This window comes from Caloenas nicobarica, chromosome 1 (genome assembly GCF_036013445.1).
Source record: "Caloenas nicobarica isolate bCalNic1 chromosome 1, bCalNic1.hap1, whole genome shotgun sequence".
In the NCBI taxonomy this organism is placed as follows: Eukaryota; Metazoa; Chordata; class Aves; order Columbiformes; family Columbidae; genus Caloenas; species Caloenas nicobarica.
In genome coordinates, this window is record NC_088245.1 from 83,726,007 (window position 1) to 83,750,992 (window position 24,986).

Below are 24,986 nucleotides of genomic sequence, written 5' to 3' on the forward strand. Positions count from 1 at the left end.
ACGACCATAGCTGGATAGTACAGTACATTCTGTTCTACCAATGGCAACTCAACAGCATCATCTACATCTGACTCTCATTCTTCCTGGTATCCAGTATTATGACTTTTGGAACAGGGTAATAACTACTATCTCACCCCCTCCCCAATTCTGTGGTCAGCAGCTCACTACTTCTAGCATATTTAATTGGATAAATAATGGGGAGTGGAGCTAGGGAGGAGGAAGTCCAGCCAATGGAGTTCAGTTGCATAAGCAACTTCTTTTCCTCAAAAGTCTTCATGTATTATCTCTTAACGATGTTCACTAAATGTACAGGCTCAACTCCCATCTTCCCTTCCTCTGCATAAACAAGGCTGAAGGCAGCTCTGTGTCTTTTCAGAATCATCCTGCTCTTTATTAAAAGGTGAAGTTGCACTTGCCTGAGGTTATGAGATGCCCAAAATACAGCCTGCAAGCAAACTGCAGAGCAGGCTGCTCTAGACGAAAGCTCACAGCTGTTCTCTGCCTTAGAGAGATGATGTGATCCTGCGGATGAGACATGGCTTCTATTCCCAGGTCTGCCATTAAGTGATTAAAGATGCAGCTTGTGTTATGACAGCCTAAAATCATGATGACAAAGGCACATTTACAAGGAACAGGGACTTGTTTCTTGTTGGTGGGGTGAGGGGAGGGAAAATAAATACAAAGACAAAATCGGGGGGAAAAAAATGATATGGCCATAGCTACTAACTCAGATAATGAATCTAGTTCACAAATGGCAGAAAAGTATCTTCAGTCAAAGAGTCTGGTATTGCTCCTGCCCTATTTTCTGATTACTTTCCCAAAAAATCAGCATCACGTTTGTTAGTTTTGGCCAGAGCAAGTCTCCAGATGTCTTCCAAGTCCTTCTCTCACACAAACACTCAGCAAAACATGAAGTGCCTTATCCACTGACCATTCTAGATGTGACTCCAAAGCTTGCACAGGCATTTGAAAGACTCTTCCGTCTACCTTTAAACAAAAGCTATACCAGGTCAAATCTCACAAAATCCAGTGGAAAAGGCCCACAGGGAGGTGCCATTACTCCTCTCCAGCTTCTGGAAGAGTTTATTGAATTAAGAACAGAGCTGCTCTGCAAAAACCCTTTAGCCTATGCAAATCAGCTCATGCCATCTCAGTGCCAGCCATCCAACAGCTAACAAGTGTAATATCATCAGCTTGTCACCCTAATCATGGTCCCTTGCCAGGAGAAATTGTCAGCACACACACTGCAATATGCCCATATCAACATTCAAGAGTCCACATTAAGTGGCAGAGATAAACAAAGGCTCCGTATCCAATATTCCATGCAACAAAATATACGTGGAGGCCTTATTAAACGTACTCAACAGAGGTGGGCCAGCTGCCAGCCTAACGACCTTAAGACTTATGGAGAAGGATTCTTGAAGCCTATTGCCAAAGCTGCTCTCCATGGCTTCTTCTAAAAATCGTTCGTACCAAAATGATTATGCTAAAAAATGTACGCCTTGGTGATTTCTACGTCATTCTCCAAATTCTGCGGCTGCAGCTTGGAAAAGATCTAATAAACAAATATGGAAGCAAAAAGGATTCATACATCCCCTCTGATCTGTTTTTGGCTGTGCCACTGTGTCCCTCTTCAATCCCTATCAGCAAAGCTAAGGAAACAGCACTAAGCATGTTACAAGGATGATGGAAGGTAATATACATTTAGTAAATCATTGACAAGCTCTTGGTTACTCTGGTTATGTAGATGTAAAAAGCAGCTTATATTATGAGAGAGGCACTCCAGTGCTAAAGGAAGGAGTAAAAATAGTTAAAATGGCATTACTGTTCTCAAAAGAAATAATCACTTTCAGCTACCTTTCAAGCAGTCTCCTCTGGAAAATTTCTTCATGTTTATTTGCTTATGCTTACATACTTACTTCATGTGATTAAGTACTTAAGGATTAAAAAGTCTGAATTCTAACTAGCAAAGAGATTACCCTATTTAGAAAGTCTTCATTTTAGACCCCTTCTGCCCTGCAGAAGAACAACTTGAAGCCACTATAGAAGTGGGCCATGAACCTGCAACCCATCCCCTGTAAGAGCTGACAGGTTAGATGACAATAGCTTACATTTATAGTTGCATCTTTCATATAAAAATGCTTTACAAACTATAGAGACACATCTCTAGCAAAATGCAGTTACTGTTTGACTAAAAGGTGGCAGCATACAAAATAATTCACTCCAGTGGGACAAGGAGAAGTTTTGGGTAAGAACAGTCAAAGTTGCCCATAAAAATGGCACATTCTTTACCTCAGAGCATTGAAGACCTCAACATTTACCATATGTAATCCAAATAAAGAGAACATTCAGAATATTTTTATTAAAAACAATTGTCTTGAATGCAAATGGCCCAATTTACAATATGTTGGGTAGCTGCCGGATGTTGATAGAAAATGAACACATGCTATAAATTCAGTGCTTGGTAATTAGGAAAATGTGAATGTTTCCCAAGTCTGCTTCTCTGTAGGTAGGACTAAAGGGCAACATTATGTCATTTCCCTTTGCGCAGAACTCCCTATTGACTTCCATAAAGAATTTGGCTTAAAAACTGATGACAGGGTACAGCCCAAGTTGAGGGAAGAACAACCAATAAATAAAGGAAGATGAGTTGGTGATGGAAAAGTCATTCCTAGTCACCAAGACATCTTACCACTGTTTTCTTCCAGAAGTATAATGAAGACAGGAAGATGATCTCTGCTCTCAGTTATACCAATCCCTTAAATCCAGAGTAATTGCTAAATGTGCACAACTGCTGAGAACAGGATTCAGACTGAAATGAGCAAAAGCAAGGCTTAAACACTCAATGTAATATAACATGGAACAGCCATGAAGATATGATACAGACTGTTAAATGGGTCCTCTGAGTTTAACTGGGAGACAATCCTTTCCTCCTTGATCTATCCTGCTTTAAAACATATTATTTAATATTTGTTTCTATTTCAGAATTATTCTGTTATCAGCAAGCATTTACAAGTGTTCAAAAGCTTTCATGAACCAAACTGCATGTTTTGTGATCTTTGTTCCACTTCTGTGCATTTTTGCCTTTATCTCCTCAAAGCAAAATATTATACCCAGCAAAACCATGCAGCCAGCAGACTGAGAAATCACATTCCCTCCAAATCCAGCGTAACCACAAGCATGAAAGACCTATAACGATATCAAAGTTGGTACATCAGGATCTCATTGTAAGTATGATGTGAGCATGATAGGTGAAATCAGGCTGGAGCCAGTGAAGCAACAGCGAAACAGATTAAGAAAGTTAAACTTTTAAGATGTGAGTCACCAAAACAGCTCCTTCAAGGGCTTCTCTTTTCTCGAACAGTATCAGAGCTGGTGACACAGTTAGGGTCTTTCATTGTCTTCATCGTTTATTAGGTAATCTGTTAGTCCATCTGACAATAATCAGTAAATGAAAAATTAGATTACAGAGTCATTGAATATGCCTAAACATTTCTGGTTTGCCTTGAAGATGTATTTTCTTCATTCAGTTTATGTATATCCTGTACATATATTCGGCCCTGACAAAACATTATGAGATTTGCATTACTTAGTAGGGGTTTTTTTCACATTAAATTAATCACCAATATCTTCCTCCTTTTTACATTATTGAAATGACTCTCACATTCAATGAAAAACAATTGTGAGAAATAAGACAATGGCCCTGAAGGAACTTATGCGACCCTCCAGTATAAGAAGATGATTATACGCTGATGAGAGACTCACTAGCTTGTACAAGAGAGAAAGGGAGGGAAAAAATTTAACCTTTTGCTTAAACAAATTCATCTCGTGGCATTCCAGTATAGACAACCCCTCCAGCCAGCATAACTCACTGTTTTGAAAAGGTCATTAGCACTCTATCCCATTCTGTTGAGAGAATGAAAAGCCAAATTCATGGGCATGACATGAAAATTTGCTTCTGGTATTTTTGTGTGACGACCTGAACCCTGAAGCCCTACTGACGAGTTTCCTGGGGCTTTTTTTTTTCAAAATATCAGCCCAGTATGTGCATACATATTCTGTTTGTGCTATCCACAATTACATCCTGCAGCCACAGGGAGCACAGCAATAGCACCAATACAAAATACACAGCGCTTCACACTGGGCTTTTTTCTCCTCTTTCTACATTTCCCTATCCAGCTATTTCTTTCTCCTCCTTCTCAGAGCAGGCTGAACATGTGGCACCAGGCACATGATGCCTGTCCTCAAAAAGTAAGCTGCAGTGGGAAGCTCTTTGTTATCCATGTCGCTGACCTTCAGAGGAATACCCCACTGTGCAAGCTGGACCATAAAAGGAATCCACGTGTAGCCAGTGTTTAGAAAAGCCACCTCCTTGTCTTTCCCAGCTGTGGTGCTGCCTTATTAAGACACTGAAGTAATAGCTGCTGGAAAATCTCGGGAATGTTCTGAGCAACAGCACCCAGAAAAAGCTCGTCATTTTGTATGGGCTGAAGATGAACTTGAAAAAAGCTGTGAGGGCTGTTCAGCTTAGCAGTTACAGGCTAGTAAAAGAAGCCTATTCTAAGGAAACTACAGTCACGCTATTCCTGTGGAAATATACATGAATTCTTTTTATTTTCTTTTCAATCAGTCATAAAAGTTTTCTGCATGGGGAAAAGGTAGAAAACCAGACCAAATGTTGAGAACTTCCTCTCGAGGGATAGCATGATGTGCCATATGAATGCAATGGTATAATCATCTTGTGAGGGGATATGAGGACAAAAATTTTCTTTATATGGATAAACAGAAGGCCTTTCCCCTCTCCAGTCTGCACTGTGCTCTGGTCCTCTCACAAGACGATATACACTAACTGGGAGGAGTGGAGACAGTCTTTTGTGGTCATTGACTTTCTAACTGTAAGCATTTTTTGTCAAAATCTGATAGCTAGCTTGTGTTGAAATTTTTTTAATTTACATGAAGGTCAGAAACAAATTTTATGATGTTTCTTTTTTTTCTTTTTCCCCACCGTAAAGCCCATTTCACTAAAAGTCATTAATACCACCTCCTTCCTTTTCTCTGTTCAAAAGTACAGATGGAAACAGTTTTATTCTTTATATTAAGGAGGCATTCTGCCCTGGGGCCAACTTCACCTCTGTATCTTTGTCACCTCTGTAGTATAACAATGCATTTCAGAAATGCCCAGGATTGATATATAGAGTATCTGATTTTCTTCCTATCACTAAAGGTCTGGTAATCTTGCTTGCTTGCTCCTGCAAGCACTGTCTGCTTGCTGAAGTCGGAAATTTGCTTAAACACACACACTCCTCCATCACAAAACTACATATTTCTGAGAATTAAGCTATTACGTAGAGGAGCTCTTAATGTGGTAAGAAGCTCTATGTCTTGTGAACAGTATATATGTTCAGTCACTTCTGCAGTGCTTTTCTCACTTAAAAAGTGATGTTGCTCAGATTTGTCTTTCTAGTATCTCTCTATATTTGTCTTTGCAGGATATCCCTTTGAAACAGCTGGCTATAATAGTCCAAGCTATTGCAGAAATTCACCTGCCAGGACCAGGAATAGCTGTAGCAATTTGCTGACTCCACAGTGGCTTGCAGCGAGTCCCTGAGGTCTCCGGTTCTTGACATGTGGTCAGTAGCAGTTGGTGGATGTGTGTAATGTCTGATTCATGTGTCTAATACCAGTCTTCCCTTGGTCTGTACCTGACCTCATACAACATGGCAACGTGAGGGGATTGGAGGTAGGTCAGTGTCTGAGCTTTCCTGTCCATCATCACCTGTGTCACGTTAAGCACAGAAACAAGCAGCTGTAAGAAGAGGCAGGAATTGCATGGAAAATGAAGAGCGACAGAAATTCCTCAACCAGGAGTCCAGCACCAGTGCATCTCACCACATTCACAAAGACTTTTCCTATACACAGGAGTTGCAGAAGTTTGTTTCAAGCCTGCTTTGAAACCCAGTGTGTTAAATCTATGCAAACCTCCCAGTCCAAACATAAATGGACTTATGCTCCCACACGGGTTCACAACAAGATACCTCCCCTGCAAGAGGCTCAGCTATAAGCAGTAAATCGAGTCATGGTAATTTGGTTACTTCCCAACTGTGTGCACTTAATTGACTTAAAAATTTACCATGACGAACATCAGGTTTAAATCATACAAAGAGGGCTTACAAAGAAGGGAATGCTTTTTCAGATGAATCAGTTTAAACACCAGTAGACAAGATGTCTCATGCTGGTGGAAGATGCAAATACTAGTATGGCGAAGTAACTTAACAAAACCTTTGAAGAAGCCCTGCTTTTGAGCACCAATTTTCAGTACCTCTCTTATGGCCTCAGCAGAAGAACACCGCAGCCTGCCTAGAAGATAACCCTTTGCTAGAGCAACCCCTGTTACTGGCTTAAATAGTGTTCACGAGCTACCCTAAAGGTAACCAAGGCATATTTTCAGCAAATGTCAGGTAAAAAACAAATAAACAAACAAACCTGAATAAATATTTTAAAAAAAAAAAAAAAACACGCACACAAAAAACTCAGTCACAACTAGCCTTCCCTTGATTTTCTGTTTCAGCACAACAAACTTGCTGGCCTTTTTTTAATATACTATCCAGCAAAGACTTTTAATAAGCAAGTTTATTTAGTCCACCCAACAGGTGTTGACATAAAGTGGAAGAAAACAACATCTATTTACATTTTCTTAATGTCAACCAAGATGTGGCTAACCTTTGACTATCAAATATACTGCCCACTGGTTTATGCTTTCCAATAAATGAGAAGAAAAGCATCCTGCTTTTTCACTTCTCATCACCCTTGCTGGTCCCCAGGATGAGAAAGGCTCAGCTGCAGGGCTGACACAACTACTGCTCCTTCTAATCTGTAGTGATATCACTTCTGTTAATCTGACACTCTGGTCATGCTGCATTCCAGCATCCCCAAGGCTGTCAGCAGATTTCTTTTTCAGTTGCCCACTGACCTTTTTTCTGGGCAGGAATATTTCTTGAGCTGCGAGCTGATGAATTAAGTTGCCCAAGAAGCACAGCCACCTGATGTTTCCTTTCATTCAATGAAAGACCTTGATCACATAAGGACAATCTGCTGGCAAGGAGGATTTTCTTTGCTTAGTGCAAGCTAATAAGTAGGTTATGATGAGATAAATAAAGCTGCTTATAAACATTTATCTTCAGTAATTAAAGCTTTGTTTAAAGGCACAAAGCCAAAAATGCAGGAGCTAATTGACCAAATGAGATGCTTCTGCAAGTTGAAAACAGTTTGGAGTTTCATTTGCAAATCACATTTTTCCTCTATAGTTCTTTGAACTGAGATATGAAAGGGTAACTTTGCCCAGGCTTCCAGCAATTTCATAGTGTTTACAGCCTATGCTTATTCATGTGTAAAACTTGTTAGCATTTGACTTCAGTTAATCTATTAACCCTGCAAACAAACTGGCCTCAGCTTTTTGAAGGGAAATCTAATCTTCTCATTACCTGGTTTAATTTCAGATATTAGATCATAAAGATGTTAATAAAATGCAAACTCACATTGAGAAGCAGAAGCTCCTAGAAATCCACTGGCTTAAATTAATTTTCCTATCACTCTTTAAAGAGTCTCACAGTTGGGTAATAACTGCAGTTTCTATTATGCCTAATAACTTACCATTCTGAGCCCAGAATGCCTGAAGAATAGTGGCACAATTAAGCAACACTTTCAGCAATGTTCTTATTCACTGAAAAGAAGGCATTGCAATGTAACAGCTAAGAGATCATACTCCTGCAAGTCTGGAAAATTGCAGTTTTAGAGGCTTCTTTTAGCTACTCTCTTCTTTTTAGAGCAAAAGAGCAAATTAAACACCACCAAGGCTCTCCTTCTGCAGCAGCCTCTGCTCAACACCTCCTCCAGACACAACATTGCATCATCACAAACACAGGGCAATTCACTCTTCAGCAGCTGGGCTCAGGACCCCCCCCCCCCCAAGCCCAGCCCCAGAGGCAACACCCATAAGTAGCTGCTCAGCCTCTGTGGCCAGTGCATGGGTGCCATGGCAGGGAGACAGTGCAGGGCAGCCCTGCTCACTTTGCTCCTGCCTTCTCTCTTAGGCAACAGCAAGGAGGTCTGCACTAGCAACCAGCCTGCATGGCAGGGGCTGTGAGAAGTAACTGGCTGTCTGAGCAGCACTTGATGACCCTCCACCTGAAAAAAGCACTAAAACGGCATATGGCCCACCTCAGTGGGCAGGCTGGACCACCATGATGTATGCCATCAGCCACTTGCAACAAGCACACACGGGCTATAGAATATGTTATTAAAGGTGAATATATCAATGTACAATGTATTTGCCTGATTTTTTTTGAACATTTTTTAAGATACAGGGGTATCGAACTATCAGCTTCTTTTGTTATAGGAACAACGCAGTATTCCTTCTGCTTTTCTTTAAACAAAATTTGTTGCAGAGCATTACTAATAAGGCTTTTTTGCAATCAAGAGAAGAAGGGTTAATGTAGAATTTTCAGCCAACTCATTTGTAAGCACATACATTTGTGTGATAAGGTACGCACAATCCTATGGCCTGAGAAGGCTTTATACAATAAACTAAATCAACCCTGCCTCTTGTGCTAATTGTGGATATCAGTCACAAGGGAAGTGACTAAGAAGCTGAGAGCTCAACCATATACTTATGGTCTAGAATGAAATACAGATCGACTGTTTTTATTTATGATGAGAAACTGGGTTAAGAATCTACCAAGACTTAGCAACGGTTTATGCAGGTCTTTCTGACAACTGACACTGGCTGTCCAGATTTATAAAGATGGGGTATCATCCTGCCTAAGAAAGAGCCTGACAAAAGTAGACCCATGGACCAAGAACTGAACCTCCTTTATTCTGGGTTATTTTAGGACAGCGTCTTTGGTGTCTGCCATACTGAGTTAACTGAAGGTAATCTATATGAAGGGCTGATGTACTCCTTACCAAGGGACAGAAAATGCTGCTGGGGAAACCAAGGTACCACGTCTGCCTCCAAGGGACATACATATCTATAGTCATGGGCACCAGACTGCTCTGCTGTGGCTGGTACAGGAAGTTTGAAGGTTCTGTGCTTTTACAAACCTTAGGCCGATGTTCAACTAATGCAGCTTTTTTCATTTCAAATTTCTTTTGTATGAGAAAATTCTGATGGCACAAATTATTTACACCCTTTGAACGTACAATTACAGATGCACAGAGCTGCAAGAGTGCTGCAGGCTACCTAGCTTAATTAGCTGCATACTGCCAATTTGCACATAAGATATTAAAGAGGTTGTTTTTCAACATAAACGTTACAGGACAGCCATTGACACTTACTTGCACTATACTGGCTGCATTCCTTCCTGATACTCTGTTCAAAGGGGTGAAAGACGGGGCATTTTGCCAGCTGACGGGGTACTGGATTTGGGCTCTCCTCCTAGAAGCTTGGCTGATATAGTAGATGTAGTACAGAGATTACAGAATGATCTTAACATACATGTGGGATTAATATCTGAAGTACTAAGGAGCTGATTTTGTTGTCTGCTTAGGAATTACAGTGGGATTAGCTCAGTAAAGTTTGCATTCTGCATGTCTAGCTATTTGGAAGAACAAAGCTTCTTTTATAAAACATTTCTCCGTAAGAACTTTATAATCTGCAAAACACACAATGACTGTAAAATTAAGTGGTAGCATTCTACTCAGTTTTGCATGTGTTTGGTTATTTCCTTCAGGGCATCTGAAATGCTACAATAGCAAATATTTGTGCAGTATCCACCCTGAGAGTGACAGCAGTAGAGCGCACTTTCATGAACCACTGTGTCATGCTTTTCTTCCTGGGTTAAGAATGAACTCCAAGAAATGCAGGAACAGTGATCAGTGCAATGTGGAAAGACAAACTCACCTCGACAATCCAAATATGTCCTGTCAGTCCTGGAATTCAAGGTAGCTGTGAAGACAGGTTAACAGCTGGAGCACTTTGCCTCAATTTGTTCTCAACCCTCAGGCACTTCTAATTTATTTATTCATTGTCTTAATATGTAACTCCTGGGCAGAAGATGTCATGTCTCAGCTCTACCAGAAGGTGAGTATTTTATGGAAAGACAAACAGAAACCCTCAAAGTATTTGGAACTTCAGGATATATGAAGTTCATGGAGAGATAAAACCACTGTAGTTCTTCTTTTAGTAGCGAAAGAGTCTTGGACCAGACAAGGGCACAACGCTCAATAAGACAGAGGCTGAACATTTTTGGAAGTACTGTTCTGAAATAAATCACGCACATTGGGAAGTGATATGTTAGACATATGCAGCCAGCTTCTCTTATGTTTAAACACACGCTCCTTGAAAACTTGTATTAAGATCGTATTCTTCACTCCATCACACGAGCCTGAATTGAAGCGTGGTCTCTGAAAACTCTTAATAAAAATGCAACCAGATGTTTGGGAACAAGACATGGGCAAGTCATAGTGTTTCAAGAAGTAGATGATAATTAAAAAGGAACCATCTATATCCATTTCTAAACTCTCAACACTGTTTAACATTTGTCACTAATGTACACTCTATACCAGAGATAACTCCATTGCAGGAATGAGAAGCAGTTTCAAAAGCTATTTGTGGCCATTCAACGTTGATCTCACATGAACACTCACTTATCCTCACTGTCCCGGATAGGAGAATGGAAATTGTCCGCTTTCTGTGGCTGATGAGCGTGACCTTTTCTTGCTCTGCGGAAACATTAAGATGCTGTGGCAACAAATGTGTCCTGTCCTACTCATCAAGAAGATAAGCAACATGCTTCTCATTAAGTCCCACAAAGATGTATCCTGTATGATCCTGCTGGTTTTACCTTCTTAACTTAGTGAATCAGCCCTTTGTATGTTTACCTGAGCTACACCAGCCTCAACAGTATGTTAAATGCCTTGCTGGTTCTGTACTTATCTTCACAGGTATGGACTGAAATTCACTTGACTTCTTTTTCAGTTGTATCAAGATAAGTTTTGGGATTAACCATGTGCCCTCTTTTAATTGAAGTTGCATTAAGTTACAACCCCAGGAGACTTTCAGCCTGCTGCAGGCTGCTGTCATCCCCAGCCTGCAAGCTGGGTTATTTCTACGAGCATTCCCCAACCTGAGTCCATGAATACGAACCACATTGCCTTATAAACCTGTTTAAATGAGAGGCTAGGGAGAATTTGCGATCAAGCTGCTGGACACTTTTAAATAAATAAATAAATAAATAAATAAAGCTTTACCTACTGCCATTAGTAATTAGTGCTATTAGTAACCGTAATGCTCAATGACAGTGTTTTTCTGTAAATCCTACCAACATATCTTTTTAGGGTATGTTTAGTCTTATTGGTCTCTAAGGAGATAAGCCCTTTAGTCAGGACAGCTGCGGCCCCTGTCAGGAGATCTACACAGCTAACAAAGTAATATGGTAGTCTCAGAGGTCTTTTTAGGGACCCCATGCTAGATAGCTACTTCTCTTTGCTGTAATTTTACAACAGGATGATCAATACCTCTCCTTCCCTGTGAAATGACCTGCAATCCCTTAGAGAAAAGCACTATGCAGGTCAAAGCTGTGGTTCAGATTCAAAGTCAAGCTTCAGCTAAATGGAGACCAGTCTGGCAATGACCTTAAGTCTGCAGTAGTGAGGGTATGGCAATGAAGTAAATTGGATCAGCTTCCTAAATATTGTTTTTAAAAGAGCCCCAACCCCAGGCAGAGGTGAAAATACATTGCTGGGGCAATGACAAGTCATGCAGTCATAAAATTGTGGCTTAATTGCTAAATAGATTAACCTGAGAGCTGTTCTTTAGGGAGTTCAAGGGGCCAATCTTTGCTCTTAATTATGCTGAAGGAAGTAGGTCTATTGTCACTTCAAGTATTTCACCTCAATTTTTCACTGCAGCTACCTGCAGCTGTGACAGACCGAAGTGCATCAGCAAGATATTCACAAAGCACCACCCCCTTTAGACACACATACACACTTTATGCAGCCCCAGGCTAAATTCTTCCGGTGTCAGCTATAACATCAAAATGGCAAAAACTGACAGTTTTGTTCAAGAGAATATCTTTTACTGCCCAGGAAGAGGCACAAAGCAGCAGGTGGCATTTGTTTTTTCTCATATTGAAAGAAGTCAGTTCTCTATGCTTCAGGTACATATGGGATTTTTCCTGTCAGTTAAGTGCAACCTATTTATGTGACGGCCTCAGTACTCCAGCACGGTATGTACCCTGGGGCTGGGAAGGCAAAGCATTCATCCAGCTTCTTCAAGGCTGCCACTGAGACCGTCTCATAAATAATGTGGCTGGAATAACTCAGGTAGGGCTTAATCCAAAGCCCGTTGAAATCACTGGAAAGCTTCCTACTGATTTCAGCCAGCTCTGGACCAGGACCTTGGGGCTTTATACAACCACTATCTCAGGTGCAGGACTCTCTGCCTCCGAGGATCAGGATAAAGCCTTCGCTTTGCCACAGTCCAATTAGAGATGTAACACATCCCATCACCAAATGGCTGGTAGGGTCCTATTTTCCCTGACCTTGCACCTGATCAGTACAAACCACATGCAAAATGTTAGTAGACAGACACAGTTAACACTGCCATACTTTGTCCTGGGTTTTCTAGGACTGGAGAGTCCTGTTGCCCCATACGGTTAAAGAGCTGCTGGGCCCCCACCAGTCTGAGCACGTGCAGTGAATCTGACAGTCTGGGGGAAAACTGAACAAAGCCCCATATGCCTGCTTTTCATTACAAACCTTGCTATACATACATACTGGAGAACAAGAGGCTGGAAAGCAGCTCCACAGAGAGGGATCTGAGGGTTCTGGTTGACGGCAAGTAGAACATGAGCCAACAGTGTGCTCTGGCAGCCAAGAGGGCCACCCGTGTCCTGGGTGCATCCAGCACAGCATCGCCAGCCGGGCAGGGACGTGATTGTCCCGCTCTGCTCTGCACTGGTGCGGCCCCACCTGGAGCACCATGTGCAGTTCTGGGCGTCACAGGATAAAAAGGATATAAAGCTACTGGAAAGTGTCCAGAGGAGGGTTACAAAGTTGGTGAAAGGTTTGGACGGGAATCCATATGAGGAGCACCTAAGTCACTTGGTTTGCTAAGCCTGGAGAAGAAGAGACTGAGGGAAGGCCTCATCAAGATCTACAGTTTCGTCACAAGGGGAGGAGGAGGGGCAGGCACCGGTCTCTTCTCTCTGGTGACCTATGATAAAACCTGAGGAAATATCAGGAAGATGTGTCAGGGGAGGTTTAGGTTGGATATTAGGGAAAGGTTCTTCACCCAGAAGGTGGTAGAGCACTGGAACAGGCTCCCCAGGGAGGTGTCATGGCCCCAAGTCCGACAGTATTCAAGAAGAGACTGGACAACACCCTCAGACACATGGTGTGAACTGTGGGGTTGTCATATGCAGGGACAGGATTTGGACTCAATGATCCTTGTGGGTCACTTCCAACTCAGGACGTTCTATGATTCTATGTTGGCCACATGCTCCCTAGACAGGTCTGCACTGCTACTCCGAAATGCTGACAGGTTTCAAGAGGTCCTAGACAAATATGAATAGTCAAAAAATTCTGGCTGGACAAAATTTCTGGGTGGGTGCTACAAGCCTGTATGGCGAATCCAGGATATGTGGGATACCTTGAAATGATAAGAGTCTAAAATGCCAAAAAAACACTAAAACACTAAAATACACTTTATAAGTTGGTGACAATCTATATCTGAGTTGCTGCAGTATGAAATGCAAGCCAAAGCATATGCCCAGGGGAACTGCACTGTTGGTGTTGGTGTACCACTCTCCATGACATTTGAGAAGTCCTGGCAGTCAGGTGAAGTCCCTGGTGAACGGAAAAGGGGAAACATTGCACCCATTTTTAAAAAGGGTAGAAAGGAGAACCACGAGAACTACCAACCTGTCAGCCTCACCTCCGTGCCTAGGAAGATCATGGAACAGATCCTCCTACAATCTGTGCTAAGGCACGTGGAGGACAGGGACGTGATTTGACACAGCCAGCACAACTTCACCAAGAGCAAGTTCTGCCTGACCAACGTAGTGGCCTTCTATGATAGGGTAACTACATCAGTGGACAAAGGAAGGGCTACAGATGTTGTCTATCTTGACTTCTGTGAAGCCTTTGGCATGGTCCCTCCCAACACCCTTCTCTCTAAATTGGAGAGGTGTGGATTTGATGGCTGGACTGTTCAGTGGATGGGGAACTAGTTGGATGGTCACACACAGCAGTGGTCAATGACACAATGTCTGGATGGACACTGGTGACAAGTGTTGTCCCTCAGGGTCCATACTGGGACCAGTACTCTTTAACATCTTCATCAATGACATAGACAGTGGGATTCCTGGAAACATTCAAGGCCAGGCTGGATACGGCTCTGAGCAACTTGATCTAGTTGAAGATGTCCTGGCTCATTGCAGGAGTGTTGGACTAGGTGACCTTTAAAGGTCCCTTCCAACCCAAACTATTCTATGATTCTATGAAATGACAATGCCATCCTCTCCTCAGGTTCAGTCCTAAGCATATCAACACAGAATGCCAGGGCTATGCAGCACAACAAAGTATAATTTTCAACCACTTTCTATTGGAAAACAAAAACAAACAGCCACCAAAAACAACCAACCAACCAAACCCCCCCCCCCCCCATAACAAACACAAAGACTAACATCAGCCTTCAAGGATCGAACTTGCACTAAGCATCTCCAAAGATTAGACATAAGTGGCTCAACATCAGTGGCTACAGCACAAAGGACATTTGGGAAGCTCATGGCACATGTATCCTGACCGGTTTTCACATGGCCTCTAGCACCTGGGAAAGACACAATAAGGTCAAGTCACTCCCTTTTCAGCATGTGGTGCACAAGTCTGTGGTACCACAAGGCATCTTTGCCCCTTGATCTCTCTTGGGCACAGGTATCAGTTTGGGAATACAGGCTTTCCGTGTGCCTTTATCCCAGGAAATGGCAAAATGAGTCACTGCAGGTGGCTGAATAACAAATACTGCTGTTTGATATGGCTGCTTGCACTTCTGGATTTACTGTTCAACTCAAAGAAGCCTAAACAGTGTCTGGGAGACCTAGCAAATATGTTATAGCCTACACATGATCGTCTGTCTGCCCATCTCTCCCAGTGGAAGTGATTATGACCAGCAGTGGTTTCAGCATAGCAAGGCTACATCCCACTGATGGGAGCACGCAGTGAAATGCCCCATGCACAAGCAGCAGGTACCAGTGCTCAGACCTGATGGAGCATTTTTAGCCCACATGCTGCTCTTTAGACCACACAATTCACTTGATAAAGCACCTGAAAATGTTCAGACAGAGGGAGGTCTGCCAAGCAGAATACTGTGGCTTAAGATATGTACGCAAACACGTGGTAGTTGTATTATATTTTTAGAGGTGAAGATGATCGTCAAATCCCTAAAAATCTGAATTGACCAAAAAGAATCCAGTGTGACATACTCGTTCACTACTAACTGCCCAAATGCTGCTCCCATGGGCTGGAAGTAAGCGGTGCAATGCAATGGGGGCAGATGCTCAGCTCGTCCCTGGTGTTGCCCCTGCTGGCGCAGGTTTTGGGAGGTCCCAGCTCCCAGAGTCACATCTGAACTTGAGAATCAAGTTCTGTTATTGTCAAGGCAAACCAAAAATAAAAAGGCCAGACTAAATTATTTTTAAGTTCTCAAGATTTTTAAAGCAGTCTTGTGACTTTTAAGGGGTCTGACTCATGATACTTGAATGCATGAAGCTGGCAGTAGTGGAAGGAGTACAGCAAGATTTAGCGTACAGCAATTTATTGCTAAAAGCCTTCAAATGTGTGGGAAAGGGCACAGAGCACTTCTGCAGCAATTTGGCAGTAAACAGGGACACAGGCCCAAGCCCCTCTCCTCCGGCTGGGCTGCCTTCAAGCTCATCTTTTCCACAAAAGTTACCACACAAAATCCCAGCAAAGCCGCCCCACACACAGCAAAAAGCATTTCCCAAAAGTAGACGTGGGTGGATGGGGAGGGGACTGTTTCCTGTGTCAGCAGCCGTCGCTCTCCAGCCGAGATATTTGTCTTCCCCATCACGCCAAGGCAAGGGCTGCCTGGGGATGGCTCGTTTGAGGGACGCCAGTGAGCTGCTGGCTGCAGCTTTTGCCTCCCTGGGACTCGGGTTTCCCTGTGTGTGATCAGGGACTAGAGTTGAGGCCACGCGTAAAATTGCAGTCCACACGGTGACTTATGGACATACCTGAAGCCACGGATTTCAAGCTTCCGTGGCAGTGAGGGCAGAGCCCCTTCTCCCCAGCCCCTTGCGGCTGTCATTGCCTCTGAAAGACAGCCACACCACATTGCTGATGCCCCGACCTCCCCACAGCCTCTGCACACTCACGTAAGAGTGTGGATGCATTCACAGGGAAGTTCAAGTGACATTTCTCCATAGTAGAAAACACATCCTGGACTACACCACCCAGCACCCTTCACAGGCCACCCAGGACCTCTATTAGCACCAAACCCTAAAGTCTCAGCCTTTCCTTAAAAAGATTTTCTTAAAGCAAAATACACTAGAAGTATATAAATATCACGTGCTATACTGTGCACTGGCGCAGGCTCTGCAGTCCCTCCCATGCTGCCCAACAAGAACATATTGCCCCAGGCCTGCAACGAGAAGGCTGCTTAGTGCCATGGCACATTTGCTCCTCTGCCTTTTGGGAAGGTCACCAACCAGGTGACAGCTGTGTTTTGCAAAGGGAGTTCTGCCACCTCATTTCCCTTTGGCCACCACACTTCAATTAAGTTTATTTATCTGCAGGCAATGTTGATGCTTCTTTCCAGAGCTCACAGGTTCAGCTTATAGCCTGATGAGAGCTCACATACCCAGTTCCACATGGCAACACTTCTTTTGGAAAGAAAAGCAGCCATTACATCTCATCTACCTGGGACTCCCCCCCAGATATCATCAAAGTCCACCAGAGAGCCCTGCTACGTAAGCAAAGCCTTATTAAAAACCTGAAAACAGGCATGCAAAATACATTTGGTATTGCATTCTGCTGACTCCCATTTAAAACTACTCTGAAAATGTATTTTCTCCTAGAGGATTCAGAACCTGAAACACCATAGTTGTCAGTGCATGGGAAAGACCAGAAAAAAAAATGAAGTCCATATTCAAAATGAAATACAAAACCAAGAACAAAATGTGCTTAAACCTAAATTCTACTTTTTTTAATCACTGCAGTGTTAATGAACTGAATCAAATCTTTATATCAAAGAAGACATTACAAAAATAAAGCAAGCCTGACTTTCTCTCTCCTTCCAGTGTAAATCATGAAAAATTCCATTAAAACAAATGGAATTGTACAGGTGTAAAATGGGGTTAGTTAATTAAATGTTGTTCCCAGTATTTCCATACTGCTGCTTTCGTAAATTGACATCATCATACCCAGGTCAAGTTCTGTTCTCATTTGCACCAAAGTAAACCTGTAATCTGTAATAGCAGCAAACACTGCCCTTGCTGCCCACATAAAGAGGTTGTAAGTGAATAAAAAATGACAGGCACTACAAATACAAGAGCAATGGTTCAGTAATGGCAGACAATTCACAGATATTCAATACTACATATACCAAGGGTCTCTCAGCTTTCAATTGTTATCTTACGATTTTAACTCTGTGAAAAGACGACACGATCTCTTCTGTACAGCACTGTCATATGGCATCTCAGCGTGCGTCTTCCTACCAATAATTTCACATGGCCATAGTCTACCTTCACTGTTTATATTCATCCATATAACAAAATAACTAGAAGCCAGGACATTTACAACAGCCTAGAGGGAATAAGGCAGTAGACACCCCTAACTGCCAGCCTCTCCCACAATAACTAAAGCTAATTCCTATTAACTAAATCTATTTTACAGCACATATCACAAAGACTCTTTGGTTAGCTGTAACATACTTTGGAATTTAAGAAAGAAATCCTCAAAGCTATTGCTAATCAAAGGCAAGCCATCGGCACCATTTTCCATACGTAACACCTCACCTCTCTGCTTCAAGGCGCATTTCCTCACGCTTTTGCCTCCTGAGCTCTCTGCGGCGTTCAAAGTCATCCATGGTGAGTGAGTGTTCAAGTGTTCAGAGCTCTGGAAAGACCCAAATCTAAAAAAGGAGATGAACACTTAGAAGAGACAGAAAACACAATGGATGCGTTTAACCAACTTTGTCCACTTAGTTTTGTTTTGCTTTCTTAACTTCACTGTAACTATTTTCTTTTTCCACCAAAAAAATTAACTTCCTCGCTATTGTTGAGATAAACAAGATTAATGAAATGCCTTGCAGGATAAACATAGCCCATGCCTGCGTTTAGTTTCCTAGTTAAAATTAAATCAACATGCTTTAAGTAAGGACCGTATACATCTGCTAGCCACAGACTAGCTATTTGAAATGTTACAGGTCTTTTCTACAAACAAAACCAACAGTTTAGCAGGATTTGAACTTAAAGCTTCCAATTTTTACTGGAAGCAGTAAAAATGCGGCACAAGAGATTTCTTATTGTCTTTAGTTGCACAGATAATTAAAAGCTTTGCAAAAATCAGTCCCCATCTGTTCATCCCCACCCCCCCTTTCAAAAGAAGAGGAGAGGAGAGGAGAGGAGAGGAGAGGAGAGGAGAGGAGAGGAGAGGAGAGGAGAGGAGAGGAGAGGAGAGGAGAGGAGAGGAGAGGAGAGGAGAGGAGAGGAGAGGAGAGGAGAGGAGAGGAGAGGAGAGGAGAGGAGAGGAGAGGAGAGGAGAGGAGAGGAAGAGAAAATAAATAAGAGAAAATAAGAGAAAATAAGAGAAAATAAGAGAAAATAAGAGAAAATAAGAGAAAAAGAAAAAAATAGGAGAAAATGAAAGAAAAGAAAAAGAGAAAAGAAGGGAAAAGTAAAACAGAAAATAAGAGAAGGAAAATAAGCCGTAGCTTTTAAATACCACCCAGGAGGAGCCAAGCTATGTATAAATCCTGCTCAAAGAACCAGAAGTAGCAATATTTTTTTTGTAGTTTAATCCACGCGTTTTCCCCGTGCCCTACCTTCTTCTTTATGTTTAGTCCATGAAATATTTTCCCCTTTACAGTTCTTCATATACAAAGCCTTTCCAGCCTTGGTTTATATCCCATCAAGCCGAGTATTACAGAATTCCCCTGCAGCCCCCAAACCAAAAATGACTACCAGAAAAGGGAAAGCTGTTCTCTTTTTGTCCCTGCTTTGTTTACAGAGCTGTCAGTGGTTAGTTAAACTCTGCCTGGAATCTGGCATTTAAGGCCTGCTCTAAGATTGCTTCCTGTGCAGGGCTGGAGGCCTCAGCTTCCTCTGCAATCCTAGCATGGGCGCTGCACTCGGAGGATTCCCACCCCCCACGTCCCCCCCAAAAACATTTTCCAGCCCATTAGCACAAGACCTGCCATTTACACTGCAGAGAAAGCCAGCGTGCAGAGGCAGACTAAAATTAAAAAATGGCTCATGAACTGCTTTGCAGTTTAAAGGGAAACAAAGCCAAGGTGCATTTGTACATTTTTCAAGTGCTCTGTTTGCAGATGTAGATCTGTCTTGTGGCTTTATATTCCTGCCCGTCGGTGCAGCATCCAAGCACTCTCCCCATAAAATCACTGGCAATAGCAAAGCCTCCCATGACTTAAGAGAAGCTGTGGCTTTTTCTGTCCCCTTTTTTTGGATTAAAACACTGCTGAGGACAGGAGTTTTGTGAAGGTTATTTTATTAGTTTACTTTTCCCGGGGGTGTTTTTCTTTCTGATTTGTTCCCAGATTGGGGGATTTAAAATTTTGTTTGTTTTGACTTTCTTCATGTGTTTGGCTGGCTGGGTTTTTTTTGTGGAGGTTCAAAGGGAATGTTAATTTTGCAAATCTGATCGTGACATTACAATTGCTGCTTTTTTTTTTTCCCCCACAATTAGATGTTATATATAAAAAGCAAGTTGTAACAAGACATTTTATCAAATCTAGTGTTTGTTTACTCTTGCCACCATGTACCCCTCAAAGAACACAGAACAGCAAATTTGGCATTTTCTCTTGAGAACTGTTTTCATCTCAGCCTACATGTGCAGCTAGATCCTGCCTCAGTTGCTTTGCTAGAGGGCCTGCGAGTTGCTGGACTGATGTGGCTCCCCCTGCCCCGGCTGAGGGACAAGGATCAAAGGAGGAATAGTAGGTACACTACAGAGAGCAAGTTTGAAGCAGCGTGCTGGGTTTCTGTGCACAGAGGGCAGATGATGGTGTCTGCAGGAACTAAGACTGCACCAGGCAGCAGCATTTAGTCTGTGGAGTATAGTCACCATCAGGGATATAAAATATAAAGAGCTGACTGACACCTCTAGTGCTAGAACTGAGAATCACAAAGTTGTTTTCCCCACTGTACTTCCCCAAAGCAGACGTGCTTTGATGTCTGATTTATTTGTACCTTCATTACCTCTTACCCAGCCAGGTACATCCCTTTCATCGCCTCTCCTGACTAAGGTACTCTCCTTCCCTCCCCCCAGCCCCAGGCTCTGTGCACCCACATTTCCCCCATCCCTTGTCCAAATGTCCCAACCAATATCTCCACTCCTTCCCTTCCTACATGGTTCTCAACACCTCTCATCTCCAAAAGGTCAAGCTCCCTTCCTCATGAGGAAAGCTGAGGAGGATAATAGTAACAACCACCCAGAACTAGTTCTGTTCTTCCTTCCCTCTTTCCTTCCCAGGGACTTAGGAGAGATTGCACAGTAATCGGGAGAAGTTTCCTAATGCAACAAACTTTCTCCATCTACAAGGCTGCTTTCCTGTTGTTCAATGAAGTTCAGATGGATGGACATCTTGGGATGTTGTCTAGGTTTTATTAGAGTACAGTGTCTCCTCTCAAAGGACTGAGGTCCAGCCACTTCATGGCATTCAGATGACTTGCAAGCTAAATCCTTTTTTCAAAAATAAAGTAGACACTTGGGAAATGGAAGTCAGGTCAACAGTACGACCTCAGTCAGCAAAGCCATATCACTGCAAGAAAATGAGCCATCAGCTTGAAGTTCCATTTGAAGAAGTCAATTATTCAGTGCTGTTTACTGTCTTCTTGTTTTGTTATCTTCTGGCCTCTAAAAACTGCTAGACAATAACTTCATCAGTCTCTCTAAAAATGTTTCCTATTTCCACAAAAAGAAAATATAAAATCGGAGTTTCTTGGAATGTTCTTGCCTCTCAGAAGATTCAAAAATTGCTTTGTTTATAGGTGAAGGTACCGATTATTTTAAGTACTTTCTACAAACCATTTTTGGGAGCATGTAAATGTCTCTGCTTCTTTTTTAAAAAAATTAAAATCATTAATGAGAGAAAACATCCTGGGCCAGAACTATCACTCTACCCGGCTTCACTCTAGGGCCTGCCTTCAGAGCCAAATGCAAAAATGTGTCTCTGTGTGACCTTCCCAGATGTGCAAAGAAATTATTTTTTTTTACTCTTTGACTACATCCTTATTTTCCTCTTACAGATTTTTAATAATTTAGTGTCAGACTAAAAAAGTTTCATTTTTCTGAAAAGAGGAAAACTGTTTCAAATAAAAAATAATGTTTCATTCAATCTCAAAAGAAGAAAAAAAGTTTTATTTATTTTGGTTTCAGAGTATGCTGGAAAATGTTTTGGTATCTCTATTTTTTTCTCAGAATTATTTCCAGGTATATTTTTCAACTAATTCAACCAGAAGTCATCAATAAATTTTAAAGCAGAAATATATTTATTTCTAGCAAATAGAAGTAGATGTCTGAAACTGTTTGACTAGTTGTATTCCCCTGACATCCGCACACATCTGCAAATTACTGGAATACAGGCTACTCTTACACTGTGAAAGGGTACACAATAAAAGTTATTATTTTATTGCTCCTACCTCAAAGGAAAACCCTCAGAAATAATACTAAAAGAATCTGAAGTGAAGTCTTGTGAGTTTTCCACCACCAGGTTCAGAAGACATACCTATGAAATACTGTTACAAAGATCTTTAACTTTTTTGGTTTCGTTTAGGGTTTTGTTTGTTTGGGGGTTCTGTTTGTTTGTTTTGTTTGTGTTTTTGTTGTGGAGGTTTTTTGGCTGGTTGGTTTTGGGGGTTTTCTTGTCTATTTGGTTGGGGTTTTTTTAATAACTCTCAGAAACTACTGAAGATAATTCTTGCTCAGGACCTCAGATTTTCCACAGACACTTATAAAAGGATCTTCTCAGGGTTCCTATCTCTTTCAACACTGAAATTCAACCTCTAGATCATGGGCTGTCTCATGAACCCTATGGTCTTCCTGATGACATGCTGAGAGAGACTAAGAGAGATAAGCAAAGTAACTTTCCTACAACATTAACTAGCATTGCCACATTACTTGAATCAGAATCATAGCGAAGTATGTGCCCTGCAAATACCACCTCCCCGCAAAAACACTCTTCATTTCAAAAGCAGTACCAGTCTCCCTCTCTCCTTTTCATCTCTGCACATCACATAACGTCTTTGATCTTCAGTTGACTATGCTTTATGGCTAAAATTTTTTAAGTTTTTCATTGTCTTGCTAAAAAGTGCTTCCTTCGAGGACGGCCACATTTAATCCTTCCTGGTACACCACCCACACATGCAAATCCCACTCCCCTTTATGTCTCATCCCATGAGTGAGTTTAAAATTTTGTCTTCTTTCATCTTTCATCAAGGTGGAATATCAGAAGAATGTACAGTAATTGTAAATATATGACAAAATATTTCAATACCAATTAATAAAAATATGCTCTTTGAAAGCAAACAATGAATTGGCTAGGTAGAAATACACACACAAGCTTATATCTGCATAATTCCAGTGTGGAGAGCAAAATAACCTCCTGCTCTGGCTCCAGGAAGCCTACTGTCTGCCCAGTCTAGCACTCAGTCGTGGGAAGTAGCTGATCTGGTGCTCAGCCATCCTTATCATCTGCCCTTGTCCTTATGGGGGACTTCAACTTGCCAGATGTCGACTGGAAATATCATACAGCTGGTATAAACAGGTCCAGAAGATTCCTAAACCATCTGGACAATAACTTCTTGGTACAGGTACTAAGGGAACTTACCATGAAAGGTGCGTTCCTAGACTTGCTACTCACTAACAGAGAGGGTCTCATGGATGATTGGTGGCTGCCTTGGCCACAGTGACCACGTACCAGTCAGGTTTAAAATCTATGCTAACAGGAGGAAAACTGACAGTAAGACCTCAGCTCTGGATATGAGGTAAGTAAATTCACAGATTACACTAAATTGGGAGGAGCTGTTGACACTCTTGAGGTCAGAGAGGCCCTGCAGAGGGACCTGGACAAATTGGAGAACTGGGCAATCACCAACCACATGAAGTTTAACAAGATAAGTGTTGATTTTTGTACCTGGGACGTGGCAATCCTGGCTGTACATACAGACTGGGGAAGGAGATGCTTGAGAGCAGCTCCACAGAGAGGGATCTGAGGGTTCTGGTCAACAGTTCTGCCAACAGTGTGCCCTGGCAGCCAAGAGGGCCACCCGTGTCCTGGGTGCATCCAGCACAGCATTGCCAGCCAGGCGAGGGAGTTGATTGTCCCGCTCTGCTCTGCACTGGTGCGGCCTCACCTGGAGCACTGTGTGCAGTTCTGGGTGCCACAGGATAAAAAGGATATAAAGTTACTCAAGAGTGTCCAGAAGAGGGCCACAACATTGGGGAAGTGTTTGGAGGGAAAGCCATGTGTGGAGCAACTAAAGTCACTTGGTTTGTTCAGCCTGGAGGAGACTGAGGGAGACCTCATGGTGGCTACAGCTTCCTCATAAGGGGAGGAGGACAGGCAGGCACTGATCTCTTCTCTCTGATGACCAATGATAGAACCTGAGGGAATGGCAGGAAGGTGTGCCAGGAGAGCTTTAAGTTGTACATTAGGAAAAGGTTCTTCGCCCAGAGGGTGGTGGAGCACTGGAACAGTCTCCGCTCTCCAGAGAGGTAGTCATGGCCCCAAGCTTGAGAGTATTCAAGAAGAGACTGGACAACACCCTCAGACACATGGTGTGAACTGTGGGGTTGTCATATGCAGGGACAGGAGTTGGACTTGATGATCTTTGTGGGTCATTTCCAACTCAGGACATTCTATGATTTTATGATTTCCAAGAGAATTCAAGTAACACAATGCAAACCAAGATGGTCAATGAGATATCACGGCCCATTGTCTAGTATTCAGGGTGAACCCAGCCACTGGACATGCTCCTGTTTTGTTCTACCTCCAATTTACTTTATGAGCCTTAGTCAATTTTGTGCTTCTTAGTCTTTATGTTAGCTTCACCAATTGCAAATTCTTCTCAATAGGAATTTGCAGAAGGCTAAAGAACAACCAGGCCCAGGTTGCAACTGTAACAACAATATTAAAAAAACGAAACAAAACAAAACCAACATATCCTACAAATAAAAATGGCTGCTGCAGAGAAGATCTGAACAAAGGTGGTAAAGGGAAATTCTTTCTGAACCTTTCCTACAGAGGAGTAGTAAAGGGAAGGTTTCCATGTCCTACTACAAAAGTTTTCTACATGCGTGCAGCTGGACCTCTGACTTTTGATCTGTCCTCATTGCACGATCAGGTAGTAACACAAGACCTAGTTATTCTGTCACTCTCCTCTTTTTCTTTTATTTTCAGTACTCCCACAAAAAGGATCAAACGTCTCATTAAAGCTTGACATAAGCTGAGACTGCAAGCAGCTTTGTGAGTTGTACGCCATTAATCCCAATGTCCTATATTCCCACCTGTCTCCACTTCAGTTGTCACAAAGCCCTGATGTGGAGGTGCGGACCTTTCAAATGTCACTAAAGGACTGGTTAGTGAGAAGCATGAAGAATATTTTGCTTCAGCTGTCTACATACCATGACACCACTGTATCCCTAGGACTACCATTGCCTGTTCTTTCTACCTCCTCTACCTCAGAAGTGAAAACAGAACTTCTTCATTTCCCCTTTTGCAGCTGACAGGA

At 42.3% G+C, this 24,986-nt stretch overlaps 1 protein-coding gene across 7 annotated transcripts in view; it reads right to left on the minus strand.

Moving 5' to 3' along the window:
- The window catches only part of CALD1 (caldesmon 1), a 206,054-nt gene that overhangs the window by 84,343 nt on the left and 96,725 nt on the right, over nucleotides 1-24,986 (minus strand). For 6 of the 7 annotated variants that reach the window (XM_065632208.1, XM_065632226.1, XM_065632191.1 and 3 more), the window contains one exon: nucleotides 18,033-18,148. In XM_065632208.1, the coding sequence (XP_065488280.1) occupies nucleotides 18,033-18,103 (71 nt within the window). In that variant the 5' untranslated portion in view covers nucleotides 18,104-18,148. Of the gene's footprint in view, nucleotides 1-18,032; nucleotides 18,149-19,060; nucleotides 19,174-24,986 lie in introns of those variants that run through there. The other variant, XM_065632216.1, reaches the window with a different exon arrangement.